We start from the raw sequence: 27,295 nt of genomic DNA, 5'->3' as shown, positions 1-27,295 counted from the left end.
TCATCACCCTTTTGGGGCATGCCTTCGTAATGGTCATCACCCTTTTGGGGCATGCCTTCATACTGGTCATCACACTTTTGGGGCATGCCTTCATACTGGTCATCACCCTTTTGGGGCATGCCTTCATACTGGTCATCACCCTTTGGGGCATGCCTTCATACTGGTCATCACCCTTTTGGGGCATGTCTTCATACTGGTCATCACACTTTTGGGGCATGTCTTCATACTGGTCATCACACTTTTGTGCATGCCTTCATACTGGTCATCACCCTTTTGGGACATGTCTTCATACTGGTCATCACCCTTCTGGGGCATGCCTTCATGCTGGTCATCACCCTTTTGGGGCATGCCTTCATGCTGGTCATAACCCTTTTGGGGCTTGCCTTCATACTGCTCTGCAACCTGGGTAACAAGATTTATTAAGTTTATCAAGCAAACACAGTTCAAAAATATTTAATACATGTACCTAAGATATTTATATAAATATTTTAGGATAGTTTACAATATTTTACATGAAATAGGTATAATTCAGTATTTAAAGTTCTTATGCAAAAAGTTACAGTAAGACGTAACAACACTGGTCAGATCATTTATTCCTTTACATTTAGAAACTGTATCTCATAATAATGAAGGGTGCAAAAAAACTTCACAAACCACTTTTGAAAACAGATGTTCAACCAGCTAATGAAAATAAACGGACTGAAACTTTCAATTTCAATATGGATGTGCAGCCTAACATGTATGCTAAATATGCTAACATTTCTACGATACCATGAAACTCAAAGTTACAGTTGTTTCAATTTCATGTTACAGAATTTTATTATTGAATTCTTTTTTGTATCAAATAAAATTGTATGATACTGATAAATGTACTTTAGTACAAATTTTCCGTAAATAATAATGCATTTTTTTGGGAATGTAATGTGATAGACAGAGACTGTTGAATGATGTTTCCCACTGGATTTGTCATAAAGTGAACATAGATATTGTGCCAAGTGCATGAACTGTAATATTGGAAGATAAAAGTACATACAGGATATATCAGCAACCTTTATATTTTTGTTTTCTTCTAGCCAAATATTACATGTATATACTATGAAAACAAAGTCATATGGACAGTGTTCTTTTGCATACCAGGGCCCAGCAACGTGGAATGAATTGCCCACTGAACTTAGACACAAAGACACAGTGATCACATTCAAGAATGCTCTCAAAACTCACTTATTTCAACTGCAAGAACAAACTTAAAGACCTAATAATGTTTCCTACCTTAAATATTCTCAGCATGTTTTTTTTTATTAATGTTTTCTAATTTCATCACCAGAAGTTTCTTTTTGTAATCATATCATTATATGTTTTTTATCTTATAGGTGTTGTCTAATGTTGTAAAGCGCTTAGAGCTTCTAAAGATTAGGCACTATACAAAGTCCTCATTATTATTATTATTATTATTATTATTATCTTCAAGTGGTTCATGAAGAGTATGTAATATATTGTTGACATAAGTACAAGTTGGTTTACCATTCTCTCTCTCTCTCTCTCTTTCACTCTCAACTTCATTGTCTCTCTCTCTCTCTCTCTCTCTCTCAACTTCATTGTAAACTCTCTTCTTATGGAACATGAATTTTCTCGAGTTTAGCACAACAATGTTTGATTCCAAATTGTAGAGTTATTCCAAGCTGTTGCACCGTTGCCTTAGCCTGGTACCCTAATTTTTATCACTCTCATATAATGAACAAGAATAGAATCTATTGTCAGGGTATCAGACTATCAGTGGATGCGCGTCCATGGAGTGATACAGTTTGTCTAAGTGGGAAGAGCGAAGTAACATTAAATAGTGTTATTATATGCTCATTTTTCCCCCATTAACTTTACATTGTCAGAATCGTTCAATATTACCCAATACTGAACTCGCGTGACAATACAAATATAGCATTTACGTGCATTAAAGGAACTACTGTCTATTGTAAACAAACAATGGACACAGACGCCAGCACTTTTGATTTTGTACACAAATCATGTACACTCGCGTAAGAGGCTCTTTACGTTGTGGTTGTTTAAATTTGTTTCTGAATGAACTAAAACAAATGTTTCGTGGACTGCCACATATCAGCTGCTTTGGCACATTCCGCGTTGATACAATGTTACGGATTTAGGTTGGCTACATTATATAACAGACGCACGATGGCTATTGGACAATTCGGCCCAAAGACAATTCGGCCCAAGACAATTCGGCCGATCTTGGACCGAAAATAAGACAATTCGGCCCAATTTTATAATACAACTGACAATAGTTTTAACAAGTATTTATTTTTAACATATATTTTGTCAATTCTTATATAATATGTTTTACCGTATAGTTCAAATCCTTGCATTAGGTAACTTAATTATTCATTCTCATTTTAATAATTTTGTAAAATAGAATAGGTTGAGAATAAAATTTAAAACATTTGGTGAACTAGATAAATGTTTTCCGAAGTTATAATGGTTAGGAGCTTTCTGATATCTTTAGGAAAACCGTCCCGAATACAAATATTACTGTGGAGAAAGGACGTCTGAAAAAAGAAGTAGAGTAGATTTTTGGGCCGAATTGTCTTATTTTCAGTCAAAGTTGGGCTGAATTGTCTTTGGGCCGAATTGTCTATAAGTCCGCACGATAATGTCTTTACAAATAACATACAAGTGACAAGTCATATACTCTCTTCTTTAGCTGGTGATAAGAATGGCAAATAAAATATACTTACAGTTTTACATCCTGAATTTCCTCAAAATGTATTTTCTTAATTCTGCAAAACCGAATTACACGAGCCATGTCTTAGGTTTTCAATCTGGATTACACATTTCGAAATTGTGCTGTAATTTCAATGATAAGTGCAATTGCATCCATCTTACTGCACTCAAAATGAAATAAGCATTAAATTCCATAGCGTCTTTTTGATAATTGCAATTGAAAGACTTCATATTTTTCCCACATTGTGTTTTCAAACATTCAATGACAGAAACAGAAACACATTTGCAGATGTCAACACGCTTCTCCCTAGCTTATTAAATCTCATGTATTTCATGTGGAATCATCACATACAAATCAAGTCAATAATCACGAAATTTCCTAGAATCGATAAAAATACCAAAATCTATTCATTCCAGATCAAATGGAAAAGTTGCAATGCACATTCATTCACAGTATGACTCCAAATTTCAATTTTAACTAGACATGCCATTTTCTTTCGAAAGTTATGTCGAGCATGCGACTAAGTTCAAATTTATCGGGGCGGAGTTATGTGCACAGTAATAATGTTGATTTGTGTAATGATGAATATGCGCTTGTGTATTTAGTTTGGAATGCGGCATACATTCATTTACGTTGTTTCTTGTAGTGTGTTGTTTTTATATAACTAAACCTTAGGTAGAATAAAAAAATGAGCATATAATAAAAAGGTTACTGCCTTTGTATGGGAAAATATGAACTTGTTTTGTCAGAAGGATATACTTCACTGCCAAAGTCCTGCAGTATTCCATCCCAAAACTCGTTCATATTTTCCCATACAAATGCAGTAACCTATAATTATTTCATTTTATTTGAGCTTTCAAAAAAGAGCTCTCTTCTTAAAGTGGGTATATTTGCATCATTTATCTATATAGATTTAAGACCGTAAAGGAGGACGTGTCTGGGTAAATGAGGATGTATGGCAACCCTATCTTGCATATACAGTACAGTAAGCATAAGACATTTAATAAGATGAACTACAGGTCTGCATGATTTATATTTTTTTTAATGTTGAAAAGTTCAATCTGCATCATATCATGCTAATCTCGAATGAGACTATTAATACACGGTTATTATTGCATCTGGTGGAATGGTATTGACGTGTTTCGAGATGGTTTTGGGTGTTTCAAGGCGGTTTGGTATGTTTTGATGGACCCACTGACAATTACTACAGAACAGTTTACCACATAATAAGATCCATGCTAAGTCTTGCAATCCTTAAAAGAATAGAACAGACCTTTAATGTATCTGCTAATCATCCAGGTAGAGTCTAGTGAATTTTGCGTGAAAAAAAAACGGGTCCAAAAAATTATGTTTTTACCTCTGTATTTTGTAGTGCAAATAGAACTTCCAGATTATTTGGTATCATTTTAGAGCTGTATCTGTCTGCTTTTTTTTTAATACCACCCACGTTGGTGTATCTTACATGACCTTGATGCTGCAGAGCTCGGAAGTAGGGTACAGCTGCATCATGCCTACAGACAGGATCAGGGCCAAATCGGTTAGTCAAGTTTATGGAAATTTCTTAGAAATTTTCAAAGAATGGCTCTTCTTGTAACTTATGTGTAATACTGATGCACAAATGATGAAATAAATAAGTAATATTCAGATTTGGTGATGTCACCAAAATACTCCCATAAACTCATTCGGCCCCAGAGGCTTTTGTCGTTTTTGCCTGAAATGTGCATAGGAAAGACATTTGTGGGGCTATTTCTGAATACATCATAATACATCAGCTATCAACAGATTTTCCCAGAGACTAATGCCTAGTTGTATTAGAAACATCATTTTCCATTGGTTATTTTGCTTGCACATGAGCAGAAGGCTAAAAGTTGGATTATTTTATTTTAGTTTTGTTTTGTTTTTTGCTTAATGGACCCATCATTTTTGTATGGAGACTGCAGTTTATTCCAAATGCCCACCTTATCCTAGTTTTTGCAAAGAATCACCTGTCTGTGTGCAGTTAAGACTGGTATGCCTTAGATCTGAAGCCAAAAGGTCTAAAATCCAGACACAAAATCGCATTCCGACCTCGATCGAAATTTGCGTGAGAAAAAAACGGGTCCAGAAAATGAGGTTTTTCCCTCTGTATTTTGTAGTGCAACTAGAACTTCCAGATTATTTGGTATCATTTTAGAGCTATATCTGTCTGCCTTTTTTTAATACCACCCACGTTGGTGTATCTTAAATGACCTTGATGCTGCAGAGCTCGGAAGTAGGGTACAGCCTCATCACGCCTACAGATGGGATTGGGGCCGAATCGGTTAAAGAAACGTATCCACCACATGAACCTTATTCGCTTTGAAGGTCTTAATTTACGTGCTCAGAGAAGTACATACATCAAAATCAATGTTCAAGTACATTACATTTTTGGACAAGATCAACCTAAAGATGTGATTCAGTACAATCTGGATTAAATGTTGCATGCTGTGATATCATGGTGAAATCTGCACTTGTTGATAAACAATTTCATACTACCTGTATTGTGACAGTTAGGGAACATGCTCTTTTTTGACCTAGTTTAGTACCTGCCACCATTGTAACAGTCCATACCAATAGACAATTTGTATTTAGTTTAAGATGAGTAAATGTGCACACATGACCTGTATGACTCTTACTATGATCATCAGCAACACATTTCAAGAATATAATGCTTCTATTCTACTATATCCATAACTCTTCAGTTTTGACACACCTACTTTCCTCTTTTAAAAATATACTTCTTTTATACTGATACCTCTCATTACTTCTGAGACATTTATTTTTTAGCAAAGTATGGAAAACAAATGACAATGATATTTTCCCTAATACTCCTCCTGGCATGCTTTCATAGTCATGACCCCTTGTCAGAAAGTTATTGTAGTACGTCACCAGTTTTGACACACTTCAAATATCTATTTCTTTTCATCATACCATTGTATATATGATCCAGGAAGAAAAAGGATGTTGCATAGCACATCAATAGCACATAAGAAACTCAAGTTTGTAGGAAAACTTAACACTCCTAAAGCTTTTCTTTTATTTATCACAAGTTTGGTTAGGGACAGATTTTGTCTGAAAAGCTTAAAGAATCAGATTTGGTAATATCATAATGAAATTATAGCAAACTTATTTGCTTATAATTAAAAAGGTATCTGATTTAGTGTAGTACATTTATTTCAATACTTACCGGGTAATTAGCACTGAATATGCAGAAAATCACTCCTTCATTGTATTAATCTTTGCAACTTCAAACTGTTTTGCAGTCTTCATTACTTATTTCTCTAGAAGTGCACGTAATGAGACACAGAAGACATAAATTTACAGAAGAAGGTTTCGTTTTCATTTATTATCATTTTTACCGTATTCAAAGAAATTTTAAAAGCAAAAATGTAACAATTAATATGTACTAGGTAGCGATATTTATGCTGAGTTCTGCATACAATGCTTAGACATTCTGAACTTTTTCAGGTGTTAACAGGGTGGCATGACATGAAAAAGCCCACCATATGAATGTATGAAAATGATTCACCTACTGAGGAACAAATATTTTATTGCTGCAACCTTGTCATTGACTCTCCTAACTGGTACAATACAACTTGTATTCTATTTCAATCAAATATCCCCTCAAGACACTTATATAAATGAATTTTCCATAAAAATTCAACCCGTGAAGGAATTATTATCATCAGCAGAGGATTTGGCAGCAGATGATCCAAGGCTTATCAGTTTAATTCAGCAAAAGTTTCTGGTGCCACCCCATCCAGGGCCTTACAATTTTAAGGAGCCTGATGTTTTGGATCCATCTTGCGGTCAGAGTACAGCTGTTGATAAACTTCTTGAGAGAAAGGTAAAATGAAAGAATATAACTCTGTTGGATTGTGAACTATGTAAAGAGATTTACTCTGCATTCATCACACTTCCTGTATTCATAATAATGTCTTAAAATCTTAAGCTTATGAGTGGTATTTTAGCTCTTTCCATAACAGTTTTAGAACTGTTTATGTTACTTTAATTTTACAAGTATAGTTAGTCAATTACCATTTTTTAAATACTCTTATGAGCACTAATTGGGTATAGTATGAACACTAAATGGGTATAATATGAGCACTAATTGGTTATAGAGGGAGCACTAATTGTGCATAGTGTGAGCACTAATTGGATACAGTAGTATGAGCACTAATTAGGTATAGTGTGAGTGGCCTGGTGTCAGGATAGACATCACTATAAACTGTCACACTGCAGACATCGAAGCGATATGACTGAAAAATTGTTAAAGCTACATTAAAAATCCAAATCACTCACACACACACACACTAAAATGATTCTAGTGTTCAGATGTTTTGTTTGGATTTGATAAGAATCTGGAGTAGCTAGTTTTTTAGGTCTGATAAATTAAACAAAATTTAGCTAAAGGTTTTTCTCCTCTCCCACTCTTTCAGGAAAAGGGCTTTTATGTAGAAGCTGGTGCTTTTGATGGAGAATCTATTTCCAACACTCTTTTCTTTGAGCGGGTCAGGAAGTGGAAAGGACTTCTGGTTGAGCCAGATCCTAAAACCTACTTCAGACTCCGGAGCAAAAACAGGAATGCCTACCTCATTAATGCCTGCCTCAGTGTTAACCCCAAACCATCAATTGTGAGTCAAGATTCAGTCAAGGTCTAAGCAGAGGAGTGATTCTATAATCTCTTGTTCCACCTAAACACACCCAAAGAGCAAGTTCACTTTTCCATGCATTAATTACCTTTCTACCCATCATTTTATTTTAATACATTGTATTAATGGTCAGAATTTTTTATATAATTTTTGTGTCAATTTTTCCTTCAAATAAAATGTAAAGTTTGGAAAAGAAATTGTATGCTCTGTATGTTTTGATACTAATTGAATTAACACATGCAGATTTTATGCAACATTGCTATCTACTGAATTCCTGCAGAAAACTTGCCTATGGTCCTAAGAAAAATTAGTGAAAAATTATATTTTGTCACCCAATCAAGAGCAGATTTTGACTTAATAGGGCATGCCCAAGTCAAGTTCTAATAAAATAATTGTATTCAATATTTCATTCTTTAAGTGTATAAAAAGACAACTTCTATGGAAACCATTGCAGATTGTGGACTATAACCTAATTTCAAGATTGATATTGTTTATGATATACAACAGCTATAGTGAAAGCAAAGTAAATAAAAGTATGTAATAGTTTTATAAAGTTTTTGACATGAAAATATGTATATCAGAAGTTTAAAGTAACTATTTTGAACATTATAAATTTGAAATTCCCATACTATCTTTCCACTAATTTGACAACATTGTCCTCTTCTGGCAGGAGAGAGAAGTAATTTCACCCAAATATTAGAATCCAGCATTGACCCAGAAGATTATAGTATGGATAAAAGTTTCCTGTAGATTGGAAAATTGAGAGACTCTTTACGTTATATTGTAGCTTCCATTTCTATTCATAAAAGCTTAATATTTAGTAGGAACTCAATAAGTCACAGTCAGAACTGAGATGCTGCCAAAGAACACAAATGTGCATATCATACAAAAGTTGTATGAATCTGCACACTTGGAATACAGTGATGTGGAAGAACTCATGCATAAAGTTGTGCAGATAAAAATGCATTCTGCACTACATGGAGTTTTTATTAAATTGTTATGGCAAACTGAATAAATAAAAATCTAACATAAAATTAAAAAGTAAGGATACTTAATATATTGATAAAAATACAACTGCCCATTTCAAAGTAGCAGATGTAGGTTAATGTGAAAGGAAATTTGTAAATCCCACTAATTATTTATGACAGAAAAGTGTGTGTACTAGAGGGGTTCACCAGTCGATGCCCTTTTCTCACATTGTCAACATGCATGAACTCTGGTTTGTTTGAGGCCGGTAGGATTATAGCATGGATGGGCTGGGCAGAAATGTGATTATTTTGAACTTAAAGTCAATGCTTGCAAGTACAGTATATACAAAGTGAATGGCAGGATGAAAAAATTGAAGGCTGAAGTGGAGTTTCTCCAACGAGGATGATTATTCTAAAATGATGTAAGATGATTGGTTTGATTTACTGCTAAAGGAGAAACCAAAATGTGATACAGAATTTCAGAAATCTTGGCTGTTACAGTGTAAATGGTTACAATACAACAGTAACATTGGAGGTGTATTGCAAACAGTTGTGTGAGAAAAAATGCATATTACATCACAAATCAGCATTTGAATTTTAGGATGTTCACTCTTACATGCAATTTAGATTTGAGATATCCACGAGACCTGTGAACACTGGAAAACTCTACATGAAGATGCATAAATAACAGTGTCTCAGCTTGTTGAAGCTGGTTTAAGCTAGCTATGCATTTGTTCCTTCATACAGAAAACTGTGATGGGCATTTTCAGCACAGAACACTATACATGCACAGATAAAGAACAGATTAAGCCCAGAAACAGTCAACAGATTAATGTTTATACAGCTCGAGAGGGAATCTTATGAAGATTTGAGACCTAACACAATGTAGGAGGAAACAATAGATATGGGTATTTACGTATTGAGTAAATAATCAACTATGGTCATCCCCCACCCCATTTTGTACTCCTCCCCCCCCCCCAATATTTTATTAGCAAGGGGGTTGGATCACCCACTTCAGATAAGATTGTGCCAGCATCTCTATTTACAAATAATTTGGCATTATATCTATTCATGACTTATAAGCAGACATATTTAGTTTCTGGATTCACCACAGCCATCCATAAATGTTTCTGTCCAGTATCATGGTGTCAAATTTATGAAGTCGTAAACAAAATTAAAAATTCTTTACTGTTATTATTGTACCTAAAGGAATGTATATATTAAGTAACACCAATATTAGGAATGAAATAAATACTTTCATTTTGATCTGTTGTTGCAGGTTACATTTAATGCTGCCAATGAGATGGGTCATGTGATTCAGACTGATGAGGATCGCAGGTGGGTACAGGAGAATTTGAACAAGTGGGACCTGATTGAAGTCCCATGTTTCCCACTTTTTTCAATTCTTCTGGCTCTTCAGCAGATGGAAGTTGATTACTTCAGTCTAGATATCGAGGGCTATGAGCTGGCTGTGTTGAAAAGCATCCCTTTTGATAAAGTGAAGATCCGCTCCCTTACAGTCGAGTTCATGCAAGGGAAGGAGGGGTATGCCAGTGAGATAAAAAGTTTCCTAGAGGCTAATGGTTTAGTACATGTTTTTAATATGAAGAACAACAACGAGACATGTCCTGCTGAAGATGCTGTTTTTAGATTAAAAGAATGAAGTTATTTGGTCAATACTAATACTGATCAGGACTGGAACTAAGTCATTACCAAAGCAAAACTCAAAACTTGGACTCAAACAGTTGAACAAAATACTTTTTAAAGAACTACACCATGTATGGAGAAACATGTAAAATATAGAGTTAATATATTGATACAATGGATTTGATAGTTTATGATGCCTATTATTGCATATAATTTTATGTTTTTGGATGAAAATGTTTAATACATTATTTTTTTTACAAGTATATATGATATATGTTCATTGAATGTTAATCTAATGGAAACTCATCGCTAGTTTATTTATTGTTTCTCAAACAACATCTTTTAGGGTTCAGTGAAGTTCCATTTTAACTGAAATCATTGGTGGAAAATCTGTCGTTGTTAAACTTAAGCCATATCAGACTGAAACCCAGAGTACATTTTTGGTACATGTAGTGAGAATAGACTGTCAGTTTGAATACTGGGAGAATGTTCTAATTGTTAAACATTAGAATGTGTGTTATTAATTCTTGAAATTAAATTTGTGTTTACTGGGATAATAAAGAGGGATTCCCTTAAATTTAAGAAACTCCTCAACTCTTGTTTTAAGAAGAAAATGTTGTCTTCGTCCACTTTTGAAAATGTACACCTTTAGTTTTGACTGTATAGCATGTCTACCTCAGATGAAAATACAGGTAATGTGACCTTTAATTGATAGTGCAAATGTTGTTTGAGCATAAATGTGGAGAATAAATGTGAAACTGACCAAGGAAGTAATGGAATAGGTACAGTGCAAAAGCAGTTGAAATATAGGGCCTCTTACCACATGCCATGAATGCCCTACCCTTGGTCTTATTCCAGGTCACTGAAGTACTGCATTAATTTAAAAGTTTCTTTATTTTGTAATTTTCTTTTCATAGAAAGTTAGAAAGTAGGGAATAATAATTTGGACCTTTCAGTTTGTCCATCCTTCTGTCCTTCTATTCATCCATTTCTTCCACTTCATTTTAGCACAGTTACCCTATTAATTATAACTTTACTTAAACCCAATTTGGTAAGCAACTTGACATTGATGAGGCCTTGGCTGACATTAATTACCAGTGTACCATATAAGCCTTGAACAATATATTCTTTATTTATGATTGGATTTCAATAATATTTGGTCGACAGTTTGATTTTTAGCCATTTATGGTTGACTAAAAAAAATTAGGGTCACGAAATTTGTCTGGTTGTCAGTATTGTATTAAAATATTACAGAAATTTCATTTGGCATGGGGAGAAAAGCAAATCAGAAGCACATTTCCTATATTGGATGCATTGGTGTCTGCATCCATAACACTAAACAGTAACAGCAGTGAATTTTGATTCTTGTGAAATGGTAGAGAAACTAGTTGGCCATATTCCAAACATAAGTACAATGAGTAGCCTACATGACTAAGGACACTGTCATGGAATATCATCGGTTTTTTAATATGCCAAACAGGAAGGCAGACATGTGTTAAAAGATATTTGATCGTAATTGGAACAAAATACATCTATCAGCCAAATTATAATTCTGATTTGAAGCATAAATATTTCTAGGTAAGATGAGGTGCCTGTAGACTTTTGCAATAACACTAACAACATAAGTCATGACTGATATGATGGTGTTCTTTTCAATTTAGTCAACAAAGATCAACCTGAATGAGTGTTATTCAGAAGACATTACATTGAACATTTACGAGATACTAAGAAGACTACATGGTATTATCTTCTTGATTGTAGTTATTCAGCAGAAGACATTTGCAAATGAGAAAATTGCTAGTGAAAAAAAATGAAAACATAGATGTATTTTGTTAGTTACTTTTTCTCATATCTATTATATTTATGACAAACAATACATTTTGAATACGGTAGTATTAATGGTACTTCATCTTAAACATATCTTGTTATGGCCACTTTCATGAGAAAACACTTTACTCCAATACTTTCTCAAATGCCCTGTCTTTGTCATTTCCTCTGCCCAATACAGATCACCACAATGACTGGACAGGTGCATCAATGCACTACTCACATTGCTGCTGATGTGTGCCATTTATTTACAACTAATATTCAAATTATTCAAGTAAATGCACCCAAAAAAATTTTTTAAAAACTTTTGTCCTTCAATTCATATTTCATGTTATAGTCTTATCAGTGTTGTCTCTCTGTGCTAACAAGATTTCTTTGCTAATTGCTGTTACATTTGGCTTTTAGATGTCAGCCAGGTCAGCAGCCTTGTGCCAGTTTGGTCCTCTTGTTAGAAATCTATATGCTTATGGATATATTTGCATGTTTGTTCGGTTTCCTATTAATTCTTTTTAGGGCTGTTCCAATAAAATTTATTTTGGACCCATGGAAGGCACTTTTATCGTGGAGTGGTCACCCATAGATGCAATTTAAAATTTTGCATCGTTTTGGTATAAACTCTATAAGCTCAGTATCCTGGCATATATTTGTTTTAAAACCTTCCCTGGGTACCATGTATGTTTAAATGGAACAGCCCTTACCAAAAAAGAATAATATATTTAATATATTCCTAAAAATAATTTCAGTGGGTGGGAGAGGGTGTTTTTCACACATATAATGTGCTAAAATTGAAGCCTCAGGGAAATATAACATAATAACCTCAAACCTGCATTGAATATAGTTCTTCAAGCTTGTATGTTGGTGAATTTTTGAGAAATTGATTTCTGTAAATATGCCTAATTTATTGTCTATTCTGGAACTGAAAGTTTATGGGGATACTTTCTACCTGTTTGCTGGGGAAACTTTCTACCTATTTGCTAAAAAGGGGAGGAATTATATATATAGGAGGGATTTGAAAAGGAAATAAATGTAGTTCTTGAAAATATGTGATTTTGTTACTTCTTTGATTTTTCAGCATGGTTTTTGTGAAATTAACATTAATTATGTAATGACACGTGTAACGTTTTCTTGACCGACATAAGGTCAGTGTTTTCACAGAGAAAAAAAGGTTCATCCCAGCCTAGCACTTGACCAAAAGAAAACTAGCTCAGGATAAGTAAAATATAGTAGATTTGTTTTATACAAACATTGGAATCACACAGTACAGTATATGTATATATAGATATATATATTACCCTTCTATGGATATTGACATGTACTCAATACTGGAGAAAGATACAAGTTTACAATATCTTTATATTACTGCACAATTTATACAGTATGAAACATCTCATATTTGTGGCCTGTAAGGTTAATAATTTCCTTACTTTACTTCTTTACACATACATATATTATTGCATATATTTTCTTTGGGACTGTTACTCAAGATTGGAGAGAAGATTTTAGAAGCATGTCTCCCTAGATGGAGAAATATGGTAATTTGGAATGTATTTCTAAACAGGATAAATTTATAGTTCATCTGATATTGTTATGGGTGGTTTTAATCCAACTTCAATGATACCTGAATCATTGCCATAGCCATGGTTTAGGGTATTGTTTCTTTTATTACGACCACTTAAGTCGGTGTTTCAGTGTGTGAAAGCAGCTCTCATCTGTCGATGCAGACATATTTATATACAAATATGGTAGTTAATGGAAACTCGGTCAACCTATGAAAACACGTAACGCATCCCGCCTCGTGACATAATTTCAATACCTGCACACTGGAGAGTGTGGTACTAAAGGACTCATGGTACTAAATCATGTCCCATAGTAAACCTATGCAAACACCATGATATTAAAAATTCAATAACTTAAAATATTTGAGTGCTCATTATCAAACCTATATTTATCAGTGTAGATGAAGCCTGGATATCAGATTTTGTGTAGAGGAAAGGATATGAGCCATAGCATTTTCTGGACCTGCATGTGTTTGAAACATGTGCTTTCAATTCCACACCAATGAGTCAGGTGCTAATTTTAGTCAAGATTGTTCCAAACTCAAGACTGTTAAAGGACTGAAATTACATCAATAAAACAATGTCTCTTTTTTTTCACTTAACAACTAGGATAAGCTCTCAAAAGATTCTTTTCCCTAAACCATAACTTACATTATTAACCAATCCTGGTCAGCCAAACCCATATATACTCTATTTTATGTTCACCCGTTTCCAGGCTGATTCCAATTTTTCCATATTATTAAACCCGTGTCCTGTATCCAATCTTGATTTTCTTGACAGCCCTAGGAGTTCAATATATAAGTAAGCAATGTACATAGTTCTGCTTGTTAAAGATGACATTAGTGAATATTAAATTACATTGCAAGCTATGTTCAGCTAAAGAGCAATGGTGCAGTTCAGGAAACATTTAAATATTTTAGATTTATTTAAGAAAATCAGAACAAAAATTAAAATAAAGCTGTCTAATAAGAATCATCTTTTTTAATATCACCATTTATCGCTTTTCAATTTAATGCTGAAATATATTACCAGCCTTGTCATATTATGTAATAAATGAGTGTACATGTATTATTACAGAAAAAGAGATGTAAATGACAAAAATTACCTAAATTTCCCCCATGTAATTTAAAACCAAAGTAAGGTAGATACAAGTCCATTAAAATGCAAAATATGAATTTTAAAAAGATTCACTGAAAGAAATTAGTGGGATGCAAAGTCATGAGAGGTCATCGCCATTAAGCATGGTGGAACAGACTTAAGTGCTCATATCTGAAGCATTATGTTTCAAAACACATCTAGGAAATATCGTATTGCTTACTGTAATTACTCTGAAAATGGTAAATTATATAAATTTCATATATGTATTGCTTAGATATAAACCATAGGTGCAAAACACTTCACCGAACAGTCAAATCTATACACTTTTCCCCCTCCCCCTTCTTGGCAACAGTTGATATATCTGAATATGTGTTTAATATCCCACTGAAAGTCACTCTGTGGTTTACAAGAGGTATTAATTTTGCTTGTTATCCACAAATAAACCCATATGATTGCATTTATAGTAATGTTAATTGCACTTGCATATGTGGAGTCTTTGTATTGCTGTGACGGTCTATAGGACTCGTGGTACTAATTCATTTCCCATAGTAATCCAATGCAAACACCATGATGTTAAAAACTCAATAATTTAAAACTTTTCAGTGCTCATAATCAAATATATATTTATCAGTATAGATGAAACCTGAATGTCAGCTTTTCCATGCCCGACAATTCATAAAACTGAAATTCTGACAGGAGTTCCTCAAATTGTACATAGCTGGTTGGTAAAGTTCTGGATATTGGGCCAAAATTGATATTCCAGAGATGATTTAATATTGTCCTAAAATGCCTTGGGACATGGTCAATAAATTATGTATAAGCTTTATTTTTGTCTACTTCATAGGGTTGCAGAGGGTATTCCATGGTTAGAGCGGAAGTTTCAAATCTGGTCCCCCCCCATGTTGATAATTATCCGCTGTGATTGGCATGCAGCCATACCTGTAAGTCTGATGAAGGACTTGTTGGTTGGTTCATAAGTCATAGTTTGGTCTTTGGGTCCTTCCACTTCATATTCAGAATATATTATTGACAGGGCATCTCTGTCGGGTAGGGTTGATTTGACTGAACAAGCAGACTGGATGGAATCAGCGATGTCATTTTTCTTCTTATACTGTACTGGGTCCTGCCCCTGGCTAGACTTGATGGATGAGGATTGCACTCCAGATTCTTCCTGTTCTACAGGGGTTTCCACCTGGTGGTTTCTTGTTCAGAGGGTAATGAAGGGGTGATCTGCACATGTGTACCAGCACCAGTTGAGCTGAGTCCAATTCTTTCAGATGAAGAAGAGGAGGAGGAGGAAGAAGATGAAGATGAAATAGAAGGAATAATTTGATCAGCTTTGGTCTGCATCTCCCATGGATGCCAGCTCCAGGATTGATGATTATTATCTGATGTTGCAGCAGCCATTGGTTTGGGTACATGTATAGCTGAAACAGAGGCAGTTGTTACTTGAGAGTTGTTGATGAGCTTGGAGTTGGATATTGCTGCGGTCATATTAGACTCTTCCTTATTGATGGCTGTTGTCATGTTGACTTTTACTTTCCTTCTTTTATTGTAAGGCCTGTTTGGCTGTGTCGATCTGTGTAAAGGTATTACATCTTCCTACCTTCTCTTTTGATAGTTTCTTATTGGCAGGATGTTTTCCTTAGCTGGTTTTTCTATGACATGAAGGCCCCTTCTGGTGGCTTCCAGTTTTTCTGTGGCTGTTACAGGTTCCCTTGTAATGAATCATAATGCCTACATTTTCTGATAAATTCGTTGTACTCCTTCTCTTCCTCCTGGCCATACTTCATATTTGCTTTCTTGATGAGGTTCATGGTGGCTGCAGGACATGATAGATGTTTGCTGTCATATTTTGAGCTGCCTGCTTTGCATATGCTACACCTGTATCCAAATCCAGAATGTGCAGTGTTGATGTGTCTTTCACAATAGTGGAGCTTGGCAAATTCCAGGTCTCCACATATAGTACATTTGAACCTTGTAATTGGGAAGTAGGATGTGAAATATACAAGACAGAGCTTAAGAAGAATACATCTATATGTACGGTAAGTAATTATTTAGTTAATTCAACCAGCTTGATTTGTTGTCTCCTGTGTAAGGTTTAAGTAGATTGTGATGAACCACTTTAGGTTTTGATTTTGGAGTTTTCTGGATGCGAAAGATAACATCATTTATCTTTTGTATTTTGAGAAATGGACCTTCCCATGGACAGTGTAATTTTCTACCTCTGCCTTTTATTTGTGCATTATTATATCACCACACAAGATCTCCATTTTCAAAGGGATTTAGATGAATATTTCTGTCATGATCTTTCTTCATGTGTTCTGAAGAAGGCTTATCTCTGTCCTGGCAAATGCATGTATTGTCTCTAATTTCTTTCTTAATCTCTACCCAGAACAAGATCTACTGGTAAATTTATGTTTCGGCCAAACACCATCTTGCAGGGAGATACACCTGTTGATTCATGTTCTGCTGACCTATACGTCATCATGGGAAGGTAAATATGCTCATCCCAGTCTCATGGATTCAGTAGTTCTATATGCCCTTTCCACCATGCCATCAGATTGAAGTCTATAGGGGATGGTGTAGGTTTTCTCTATTCCAAGTATTTTACAAATTTTCTGAAATACATCTGATTCAAAAATAGTACCTTGGTCAGAATGTAACTGCATGGGTGTGCCAAAAATGGTTATTACTCTTTCTGTGCAGCATTTGTAGCTTTTTGATTCTTAATAGCTCAACCCATTTTGTGAAATACTCGGCAACCACCAGTAAATATAAATTCCCTTTACTTTTTGGCAAAGGCCCAAGCACATTAATTGCCCATCATTCCATAGGGGCACCTACTTTGTAGGATTTCATAGGTCCTTTTCCTTTTTGATGAGTGTGGTTTCCTGGAAGCACATTGGTCACAAACATTGCACCAGTGTTTTATATCTTTGCTCATGTGGTCACAGAAGTATCTCCCTAATTTTTGAAAGGATTTTCTTAAATCCTAAATGATGTGCCTGTTACACTGATGTGTAACTGCTTCAAAGCAACAGCTTTTAAGCTTTGAGGAATAACTATTTGAACTTTTGGTTGTCTCCCTTGACCTGGATCCCATTTATGACATAGTAAATTATTGTATATTTCCAAGGAGTCAAATCTTGTGCAGTAATATTTAGTACTTTCATCAAAGTGGGAAATCTCAGACCATTTGGGTCTCACACCACTATTTACCCAAGGTTTCACCTGTTTTAGTACTGGAACTTGTTTTTGTAAACACTCAGTGTTATTATTTATTGTATCGAGGTTATTGTTACTGTCTGTTTTGTCATTTATCATTTCAACATTTTCATAGCCAATATCCTTAGTGTCTGCATTTGGATCCCGAGACCTGGTATGTACCAAATAGCATTTGGAAGAATCTCACTGTTCTGATTGTGACATTTCATTTTCACTATTTGCATTTTCATATTTCCTTTCTGCTCAGGTATAGTGATTACATTCCAGACTTAAGGTCTGCAAGATAATGCATCTGCATTGTAATGTATACATCCTGCTCTATACTCCATTTTGAACTGATAGGAAGACAGAAGTTCAATCGAACGAGCAACCTGACCTTCTGGATTTTTAAAGCTTAACAGCCAGGTTAGAGAACCATGATCTGCTCCAACTTTAAAATATCTTACATACAAATAGGGGTGGAAATGTTTTATTGAACTTACAATGGCTAATAGTTCTCTATGAGTCACACAGCATTTCCTTTCAGTCCTGCTAAAAGTGTTACTATAATAGCATATAACCTTTTCTACTCCATTTTGTACTTGTGACAGAACAGCACCCAGACCTATATTAGATGCATCAGTGTCCAATATGAACAAGACATTAGGTGTAGGATATGCCAGTATTGGAAAACTTGTCAAGGCCCTTTTCAGTTTGTCAAAGGCAGCTTGACAGTCTTCAGTCCAGATAAATCTTTGGATTTGCTCACTAAGTTTGTGTAAAGGTCTTGCTATATCAGCAAATCCATAGACAAACTTTATATAGTATGAACATAGGCCAAAGAATTGTCTAATCTCTTTCAAACTTGTGGGTATTGGCCAGTTGTTGATAGTGTCAGATTTATCAGGATCAGTAGCATTGCCATTCTCGCTTACAATATGCCCCAAGAATTACACAGTCTTTCTAAATAAAGCAAATTTCTTTGGATTTATCTTAAGATTTGCATTCCTAAGTCTTTCAAAAACTTGTCTTAGATTTTCTACATGCATATCAAAAGTGTTAGAGAGGACTATAGTATCAATGTAGATGAGACATATTTTACAAGTTAGCTTTGATAAGACCTTTTTCATCAACTTTTCAAATGTTGCAGGTGTTGTACACAACCCATATGGCATTGTAACAAACTGCCATAGTCCACTGCTAGGTACAGGGAAAGCAGTTTTGGGTCTGTCTTCAGTAGCAACCTTAACTTGCCAATAACCACTTTTTAGGTCAAGAGTGGAGAACCACTTTGATCTAGATAGTGTGTCTAGGGTACTATCAATTCTTGGAAGAGGGTGACTCTTTTATTGTAACATCATTAAGTTTTCTATAATCAATGCAGAATCTCAAAGTATTGTCTTTCTTTCTTACTAAGACAACTGGGGCTATTAGATTCCTCAATTACCCATTTTGCTGCCATATCTTCAATTTCTTTCTGTACTTCTTTCATTCAGGCTAATGGAACCCTTCTGGGCTGCTGCCTGATAGACGGTGAGTCACCTGTATTAACATGATGTTCAGCTAGATCTGTTAAACCCATGTCATTGGTTGATCTTGAGAAAGTGTACTGATATTTCATTAGTAGGTCTTTAAGAACTCCACTTTCAGTCTCATTTTATTCCTTACAGGACTCCTGGAACAACGAGTCTAAATGTTCTGGTAGTGTTTTCAAAAAGGCAAGATTATGTGACCTTTACCTCATTTACAGTAGATTGTTGTTCAATACACAACTTGACCACATCAACTGTGGCCCCTGCAGTGTTTTGTGAAGTTTATTCCCCTTGTCAGTAATATTTAGAAACTGCAAGGTACAGTACCCAAAGTAGGATTGACAACAGTTTTAGCCAACAATATTTCATGTTTTTGCGTGAAGTTTTGTGTTGGTTCCATTAAAGCAGTTGTTTCTTTAATAACTGGGTCAATACGTTTTCCAGGAACAATAATTTCACTATTGGGAGGGATGATAACATCATCCAAGCTGAAACACGGCTGCAAATGGTTCCATTTCAGGGTGATACCGAAAGCATGGAATATTTTCCCCTTTAACTGTTATACAGTTTTTATTTAAGAGAATATTAATAGAATGTCTAGTCATGAAGTCTAGACCAAGGATTCCATTCTGTTCTATATTAGCTATGAGAACCTCGTGCCCAAGCTTTTAACTGCCTAGTGAAAGGTCAAGCCAGCATTTTCCTAGGAAAGGTCTCCTATCTCCAGTGGCGGTAACCAAATTTAATTTCACAGGTTCAATCTTAAGTTTCTCCATACTGCCTAATTTCTATTTAAATTTATGGCTGATGATAGTAACACTGCACCAGTATCCACAAGCAAAGGCACTTCATAATTTTGTATTTTAGCGCAAACAAAGAATCCATGTTTACCATCATTTATATTGCTAATCATAATATCGGTGGGTCTTTCTTTCATTTCTGCTGACTTCTGACCCTCGAATTCAGCAATCACTAGTTTTCCTCTGTCTGTCTGTTCTTTGATTGGCTATTTTTGACTGTATATGGTTGAGTCTGTGTATTATCCCTACCCTGGATGCTTTGTTTGCTATTTCTATATCGGTTATACCTTTGGCTTCCATTATAATTCTGTTGGTTCGTTTTATTGTAACTTTGATTACCATTCCAGGTATTTGTTTGTGTGTTGGAGAATCTGTTCTGTCCACAGTTACCCCCTTTAGAGTTTCTATTAGCTGTTTAGTTGTACTGTTCAGTGCTTTGATTCATTCATTAAGGATTTTAATGTCAGTTTCCTCCTTGTTATCAGGGGCTGCCTGCTTCTGGGTCTGACAGACAGTTTCACTACTTTCATACTGTGCAGATAGTTGGAGGGAATTCCCTCTTTGACATTCAGCAAGTCTGTGTGATTCCAGGCAGATAGCATGACTTTCAGGGCCTAAGTTCCTTTATACGAAGACTTATTTCTGAATCTGATACAGCCAATGAAATAATCAATAGCCAAAGTGTTTAATACGGCTAAGTCAGCTGATGGATAGGCTAACCGGGTTAGCTTTCGAACAGATTGTGCAAGTTCTTACAAGGACTCATCTTTTCCCCTAACTCTTGTTTGCAAGTTTGTTTCATACATTTCTGACTGTTCAGCTGATCCAAATCTGATATTTAGTATCCAAACCAAAGAATCAAAATCTTGCCTCTCTCTCGGGTTTAATTCTGTTAGAACTCCCCTAGCACTACCAATAAGACTTCCAGCCAGATATAAGGCTTTTTTATGGTAGTTCCAGTTATTGATCTGTGCAACAATTTCAAATTGAGACAAATACTCTTCAAAATCTTTATGCCTATTATACTTCTGGGGCTTGGTTTTAACTTGTCCCTTGCCACTGACATGGTTTTCATTTATGTTTGAGTTTTGGATAGGTGAGCAAGTATTTCTGTAATCCCCATGAGAAAACCTATTTCCATTTTCTTCTATAGAAATTTGTTTTTCCAAAGTGTTTACATGGTCTTTTAGAGAAAATAAAATCTTTCCTTAGCTCCCTTACATTTTCATTCATTTCTTGTTTCAGTGAATTTTTCATATCCAGTAAATTAATCATATCTTCTTGTCTAAAGAGATCTAGCTGCTCAGTAAGTTTATTTAAAATATGAATGCGACTAAGAGCCATGTTTTGTATACTTTCAAATGGATAATCAAAAATGGTGCAAAACTGGCGTTTTTTCCTCCTGACTGTCTCCAGCACTGGACTAAGGCTGATCCCTTTCTCTTGGGAAAATAATTTCAGAAACATCCTTTTCTGATTTATGTTTTTTAATAAAAATTGGTCAATACAATTCTTAACTTTTATTCCACTTTTGGGCTTTTTCTATATTGTATTTTTACAAAAAATTAAAAAAATCAGGTGTTCTTTTGGTCCACTAGACACAGAGAAAAATTTATGGGAAATATGAAAATATTTCCATTAATCCCACTGCTTGACACCAATGTAATGTTTTCTTGATCCACATAAGGTCAAAGTTTTCATAGAAAAAAAAACGGTTTGTCCCAGCCTAGCACTTGACCAAAAGAAAACTAAGTCAGGATAAGTAAAATATAGTAGATTTGTTTTATACAAACATTGGAATCACACAGTACAATCATGTTATATATGTATATATAAATACATATTACCCATCTATGGATGTTGACATGTACCCAATATTGGAGAAAGATACAAGTTTACAATATCTTTATATTACTCCACAATTTATACAATACAAAACATCTTATATTTGTGGCTTGTAAGGTTAATAATTTTTTTACTTCTTTGCACATACATATATTATTACATATATTTTCTTTGGGACTGTTACCCTGGATTGGAGAGAACATTTTAGAAGCATGTCTCCATAGATGGAGAAATATGTTAATTTGGAATGTATTTTCAAACAGGATAAATCTATAGATTATGTAATATTGTTATGGGTGGTTTTAATCCAACTTCAGTGATACTTGAAGCATTGCCATAACCATGGTTTAGGGTATTGTTTCTTTTATTACAACCACTTAAGTGGGTGTTTCAGTGTGTGAAAGCAGCTCTCATCTGTTGATGCAGACATATTTATATACAAATACGGTAGCTAATGGAAACTCAATCAACCAATGAAAACATGTAACACGTCTCGCCATGTGATGTAATTTCAATATATCCACACTGGAGAGTGTGGTACTGAAATGATGTCATGAGTCGGAATGCAGCTGAGTTTATAAGAGTTAAGCATGTTAATAAAAAATATCTTGAAAGTGATACATTAATATTTAACAGGGTTTGCATCAAGGTAACTAAATATGGTAATATCAAGACATGGCATGTTTTAATGTATTTCAAAACGTACATCAAGCATAGCAAGCTTCCATAGCATGACAACCTTTGGTTACTTGAGGAAATCTTTATTCTTGTCTCCATCATGACTCCTCATGAGGGAAGGATGTATTTGCATGACTTTATTAGGAAATGAGGACAAACAACTAAAAATTTGTTACACATGTCTTAGAATATTGTCAGTAGTTATACCTTATTATTTGATATATTGACTTCTTTTTATTTCATTTTTTTAGCTTTATTCTTATTGTATATGAGCATAATGAGTTTTAGAACCTCATATTTGACCAGTATGTAGTTTGCAGAATGTTTTATAGTAAATGTGCTTCATACATTAGTATTTGACCAGTATGTATTTGCAAAATGTTTTATAGTAAGTGTGGTTCATTACTTAGTATTTGTCCAGTATCCACATGTAAATTGTTTTATAGTAAGTGTTCTCCAAACCTTAGTATTTGCTTAGTATCCATGTACGAAGTATTTTATAGTAAAAGTGATTTGTACCTCAGTATTTTACCAATATCCACATGTGAAATGTCTAACATTAAATATGATTCATACACTTGTGACATGTTTTATTGTAAATGTTACTTTGGAGTACTTTTCTAAGAATTTACAAAACAGTTTTAATTTAATTGTTTTTATAAATATTAGAAATGATATGTATTTCTGATGATCATTCATGCAGGTCTTTGTCAGTTGAATTAAATAAATTGGAAACAAAAGAAGGGCATTAAGCAGAAAAATGTATTTTTTTATGACATTATTATGGGTTTAGATAGGTCATGATACTGTTGTGAAAATGTGTGTAGCTGTTACTAATGTATTAGGTGGTAAATTTTCACAGCTGGGCAAAATACAACACTTCATAGCATGAATAATGTTTGTATTACATGATGATGTAATCAATGTGATATCACTTTTTTTTACAAGTGTGTCATAGCTCTAGAAACTGGGGGAAATATTGGAAAAAAATTAATGAACTTGTAATTTCTATCTCTTATTAAATGAACTATGATAGTTCTTGTTCACTTTTAATATAGTGGTCCCCCACTAATAAGGCCACACCTTTTGCAGCATGATAGTGGCCTTGGAAGAGGGATAAACTTTCGGTAGATATGGGTAATAATTACATATGAAGAATGAAAGGCATAGCTGAAATAAATTAATATTGAATATTTTCATTCACAAATAGAAGGTACATTATGAAATCATTGTGATCAGACTATTATAAGTGCTCTTTTGAAAAACTGCGAATAATCATCAGTTGTAATACAGATCCATCTTGTCAGTAAAATCAGGGCATAAACACCTGGCAATTGACCATCCATTCCACTGTCACATTACTGTTAATATATAACTGAAGATGTTTCTTTGGATCTTTCTGACATCATCAAATTTCTCTGCTGCAGTGATCAAATAACTCTGTGTTTTTTTAGCCAAATTGTTTCACATTTCCTTCTTAACTGAAAGTGTCTCATGAGCGCACTTTTTGTAACAACTTATTCCTTGATTGGTAATTTTGTAGTTATTATACAAGATATTCAGTGTTTACAAAGGAAGTAAGCTTGTCATGATGGAATGGTTTTAGTCTGGTTCCACTGAAGTACATATAGTAATCTATGAGAGGGAAGACATGATGGCTAACATATGATTTTTACTTTATGGCAGCCAGATGTTAGCTGAACAATACTCTAATTCGCAGTGGTAACTTTTATCATCTGGATTATAATCTGTCGTAATAATAGCTACTAAATATCAGAGTAACAAACCCTGACGTCTTATGAACACACCACAGTAAGGATACTCAGAATACTTACCTTTTTGTATAGACATGACATCTAATGAACACACCACAGTTAAGATACTCAGAATACTTACCTTTCTGTATAGACATGACATCTAATGAACACACCACAGTTAAGATACTCAGAATACTTACCTTTTTGTATAGACATGACATCTAATGAACACACCACGGTAAGGATACTCAGAATACTTACCTTTCTGTATAGACCTGACATCTAATAAATACACCACAGTAAAGATACTCAGAATACTTACCTTTCTGTATAGACCTGACATCTAATGAACACACCACAGTAAGGATACTCAAAATACTTACCTTTCTGTATAGACACGACATCTAATGAACACACCACAGTAAGGATACTCAGAATACTTACCTTTTTGTATAGACCTGACATCTAATGAATACACCACAGTAAAGATACTCAGAATACTTACTTTTCTGTATAGACCTGACATCCAATGAATACACCACAGTAAAGATACTCAGAATACTTACTTTTCTGTATAGACCTGACATCTAATGAACACACCACAGTAAGGATACTCAAAATACTTACCTTTCTGTATAGACATGACATCTAATGAACACACCACGGTAAGGATACTCAGAATACTTACCTTTTTGTATAGATCTGACATCCAATGAATACACCACAGTAAGGATACTCAGAATACTTACCTTTCTGTATGGATTAAAGTTAGTGACTTTATTGGCATGTTGGAACAAAAGTCAGTGTGTTGAATATAGAAATTGACAATTATTTGTGTGATTTCTATCTGTAAATCTAATACATGGCTGCTTGCAAACGGTAAACATTAAGGTTTTTGCACTACCGTGCAGGCAGTTGGCAGTATTACCAGGGTAGCCATTTTAAACAGATGCTTTGAATATAAACTCCTTAGTGCCAAGGGATTCTGGCTGTGTAAAGCATGTGGCTGTTGATCAGTGGGGCCAATTTATGAGGGGAACTAGTGTATATAAAATTACAGTCCTGTGAAAGAAAACTATACAAGTAATGAAACACATACGTGTCATTTGGAAATATAAAGTGATTTTCATCCTGTCTTAAATTGCCTGCAGAGACTTTCAGTTGTTCTGATCTCAGTAAATCATACTGAAAAGAATTCACTCACAAATATACCCTTTCCTTTGTGTATTTGATAATTAGTTTTATATTCAACATGTGAAACTTTTGTCACAATTTTTAAATAATCATTCAGTTATTATTTTATGGACAATTAGTAACAGGTTACTATTTCCTATAATTTTCTATGTAATAACCCTTATTTGGGGGTAGGTGTTCAGCTGAGAGTACCACAAAAAAGAGCTTTATAAAATGTAATGTGTTTCCAAATATATCAAATGCTACAGTATTTTAAAGCAGTCAGCTTAATTTACTTGTATACATGGGTTACTGATTTTCATCGATTATACTTTTTTTTTCAAACCATGAATTTCAGGACCCCAATACCATAATCTTTTGAAACATTTTATTTTATTATTATCTATTTACAGATTATAGTGTTTGTGCTCTTGGATATTGTGGACATCATCAGAGTACAACAGGGTGACATTTTGATCCCTATGTACTTTGGACAAGATGAAAATCTTAAGCAGTACAAAAAATGTACTTTATTTAACATATACTATTAATAACACATTAACCCCTGGAGGTTTTTGTTATTTTCGCCAGAAAATCAAGTAGGAAACACATTTTGAAAGCTATTTCTGAATAAATCTGAAAACACCAAATCCCCGGTGATCTTTCAATAACATACTGCCTAGTTGTGTTAGAAACATCATTTTTCATTGGCTATTTGACTCGCGCATGAGCAAAAGAGTAAAAGTTGGATTTTTTAATTTTTTAATTTTTTTTGCTAAGCAGAGCCATTATTTTTGTATCGAGACCACTCTTTATTCCAAAATGCCCATCTTGTCCATTTTGCAAAGGCTCATCTGTCTGTTTGCAGTTCATACCGGTTTGCTTTAGATCTGAGACCAAAAAGTCTAAAATCCGGACACAAAATTGGATTCCGACCATGGGCAAATTTTGGGTAGAAAAAAGTCAGGTCCAAAAAATGAGGGATTTTATCTGTATTTTGTAGTGCAACTAGATATTCCAGATTATTTGGTATCATTGTAGAGCTGCATCTGTCTACCTTTCTTTAATGCCACCCACTTTAGTGTATCATGCATGACCATGATGCTACAGAGCTTGGCAGTAGGCTGCTACCTCCTGCTACGTTAACTCATCGCTAGGGGTTAATGTGTTAAATTGCATTTAAATCGATTTTAAAATTACAGTAAATATAAATATATTTTGAATAAATCTTGTCTTAATTATTTTTATGACTTACTATAATATCATGATAGACCTGCTGTGGAGTCATGGTGCACGGACAAAATTTATTAAGTTTTATATATGCTAAATAGAAACCATTATATGCTTGACAGTGTCCATTAAGTGGAAAATGTACTGGATCATCACATGCAGTGCATTTATATTGGAAATCACAAGCTGTGTTTAATAATAAGTGTATTTATATCTTGTTTATTTAGTTTATTTATATGTTGCATGAATGCATTTTATATATATATATATATATATATATATATATATATATATATATATATATATATATATATATATATATATATATATATATATATAATAGAGAAATGAATTTCTGGTTACTATACGTACAGGTTAATACAGATACAGAAATTGCTTATGTGCACAAATATTTCAACTTTACACAAAGCATATCAATTTCTTGCTTGATAAATTTCAGGTTTTCATTGCAGGAAAGCCTATCTGGTCATATCATCACATATTATGGTGCATCTTAATTTTATTTTAAAACTCTCATGCTTTATGTTTGGGTGCCTTTGTTAAAACTGTACAGTT

The 27,295-nt window shown here is 34.2% G+C and overlaps 1 protein-coding gene across 3 annotated transcripts; it reads left to right on the top strand.

The window, feature by feature from the left end:
• Positions 1–1,756: 1,756 nt before the first annotated feature.
• Positions 1,757–12,885, top strand: LOC149786060 (uncharacterized). 3 transcript variants are annotated; one of them, XM_089976349.1, is made up of 5 exons: positions 1,765–1,824; positions 3,643–3,716; positions 6,218–6,596; positions 7,189–7,383; positions 9,649–12,885. In XM_089976349.1, exons 3-5 carry the CDS (start codon positions 6,264–6,266, stop codon positions 10,030–10,032), a joined length of 912 nt encoding a protein of 303 aa, XP_089832475.1. In that variant the 5' UTR covers positions 1,765–1,824; positions 3,643–3,716; positions 6,218–6,263; the 3' UTR covers positions 10,033–12,885. The 3 variants fall into 3 exon arrangements, with proteins under 3 accessions (XP_089832474.1, XP_089832475.1, XP_089832476.1); XM_089976348.1 differs by lacking the exon at positions 3,643–3,716 and having other exon boundaries at positions 1,757–1,824; XM_089976350.1 differs by lacking the exons at positions 1,765–1,824; positions 3,643–3,716 and adding an exon at positions 1,836–2,030.
• Positions 12,886–27,295: the final 14,410 nt, after the last annotated feature.

The sequence above is a fragment of the Sinohyriopsis cumingii genome, chromosome 12 (genome assembly GCF_028554795.1).
Source record: "Sinohyriopsis cumingii isolate HCF-2022 chromosome 12, ASM2855479v2, whole genome shotgun sequence".
Taxonomy (NCBI): Eukaryota; Metazoa; Mollusca; class Bivalvia; order Unionida; family Unionidae; genus Sinohyriopsis; species Sinohyriopsis cumingii.
This window is presented reverse-complemented; position numbering and strand designations above follow the sequence as displayed.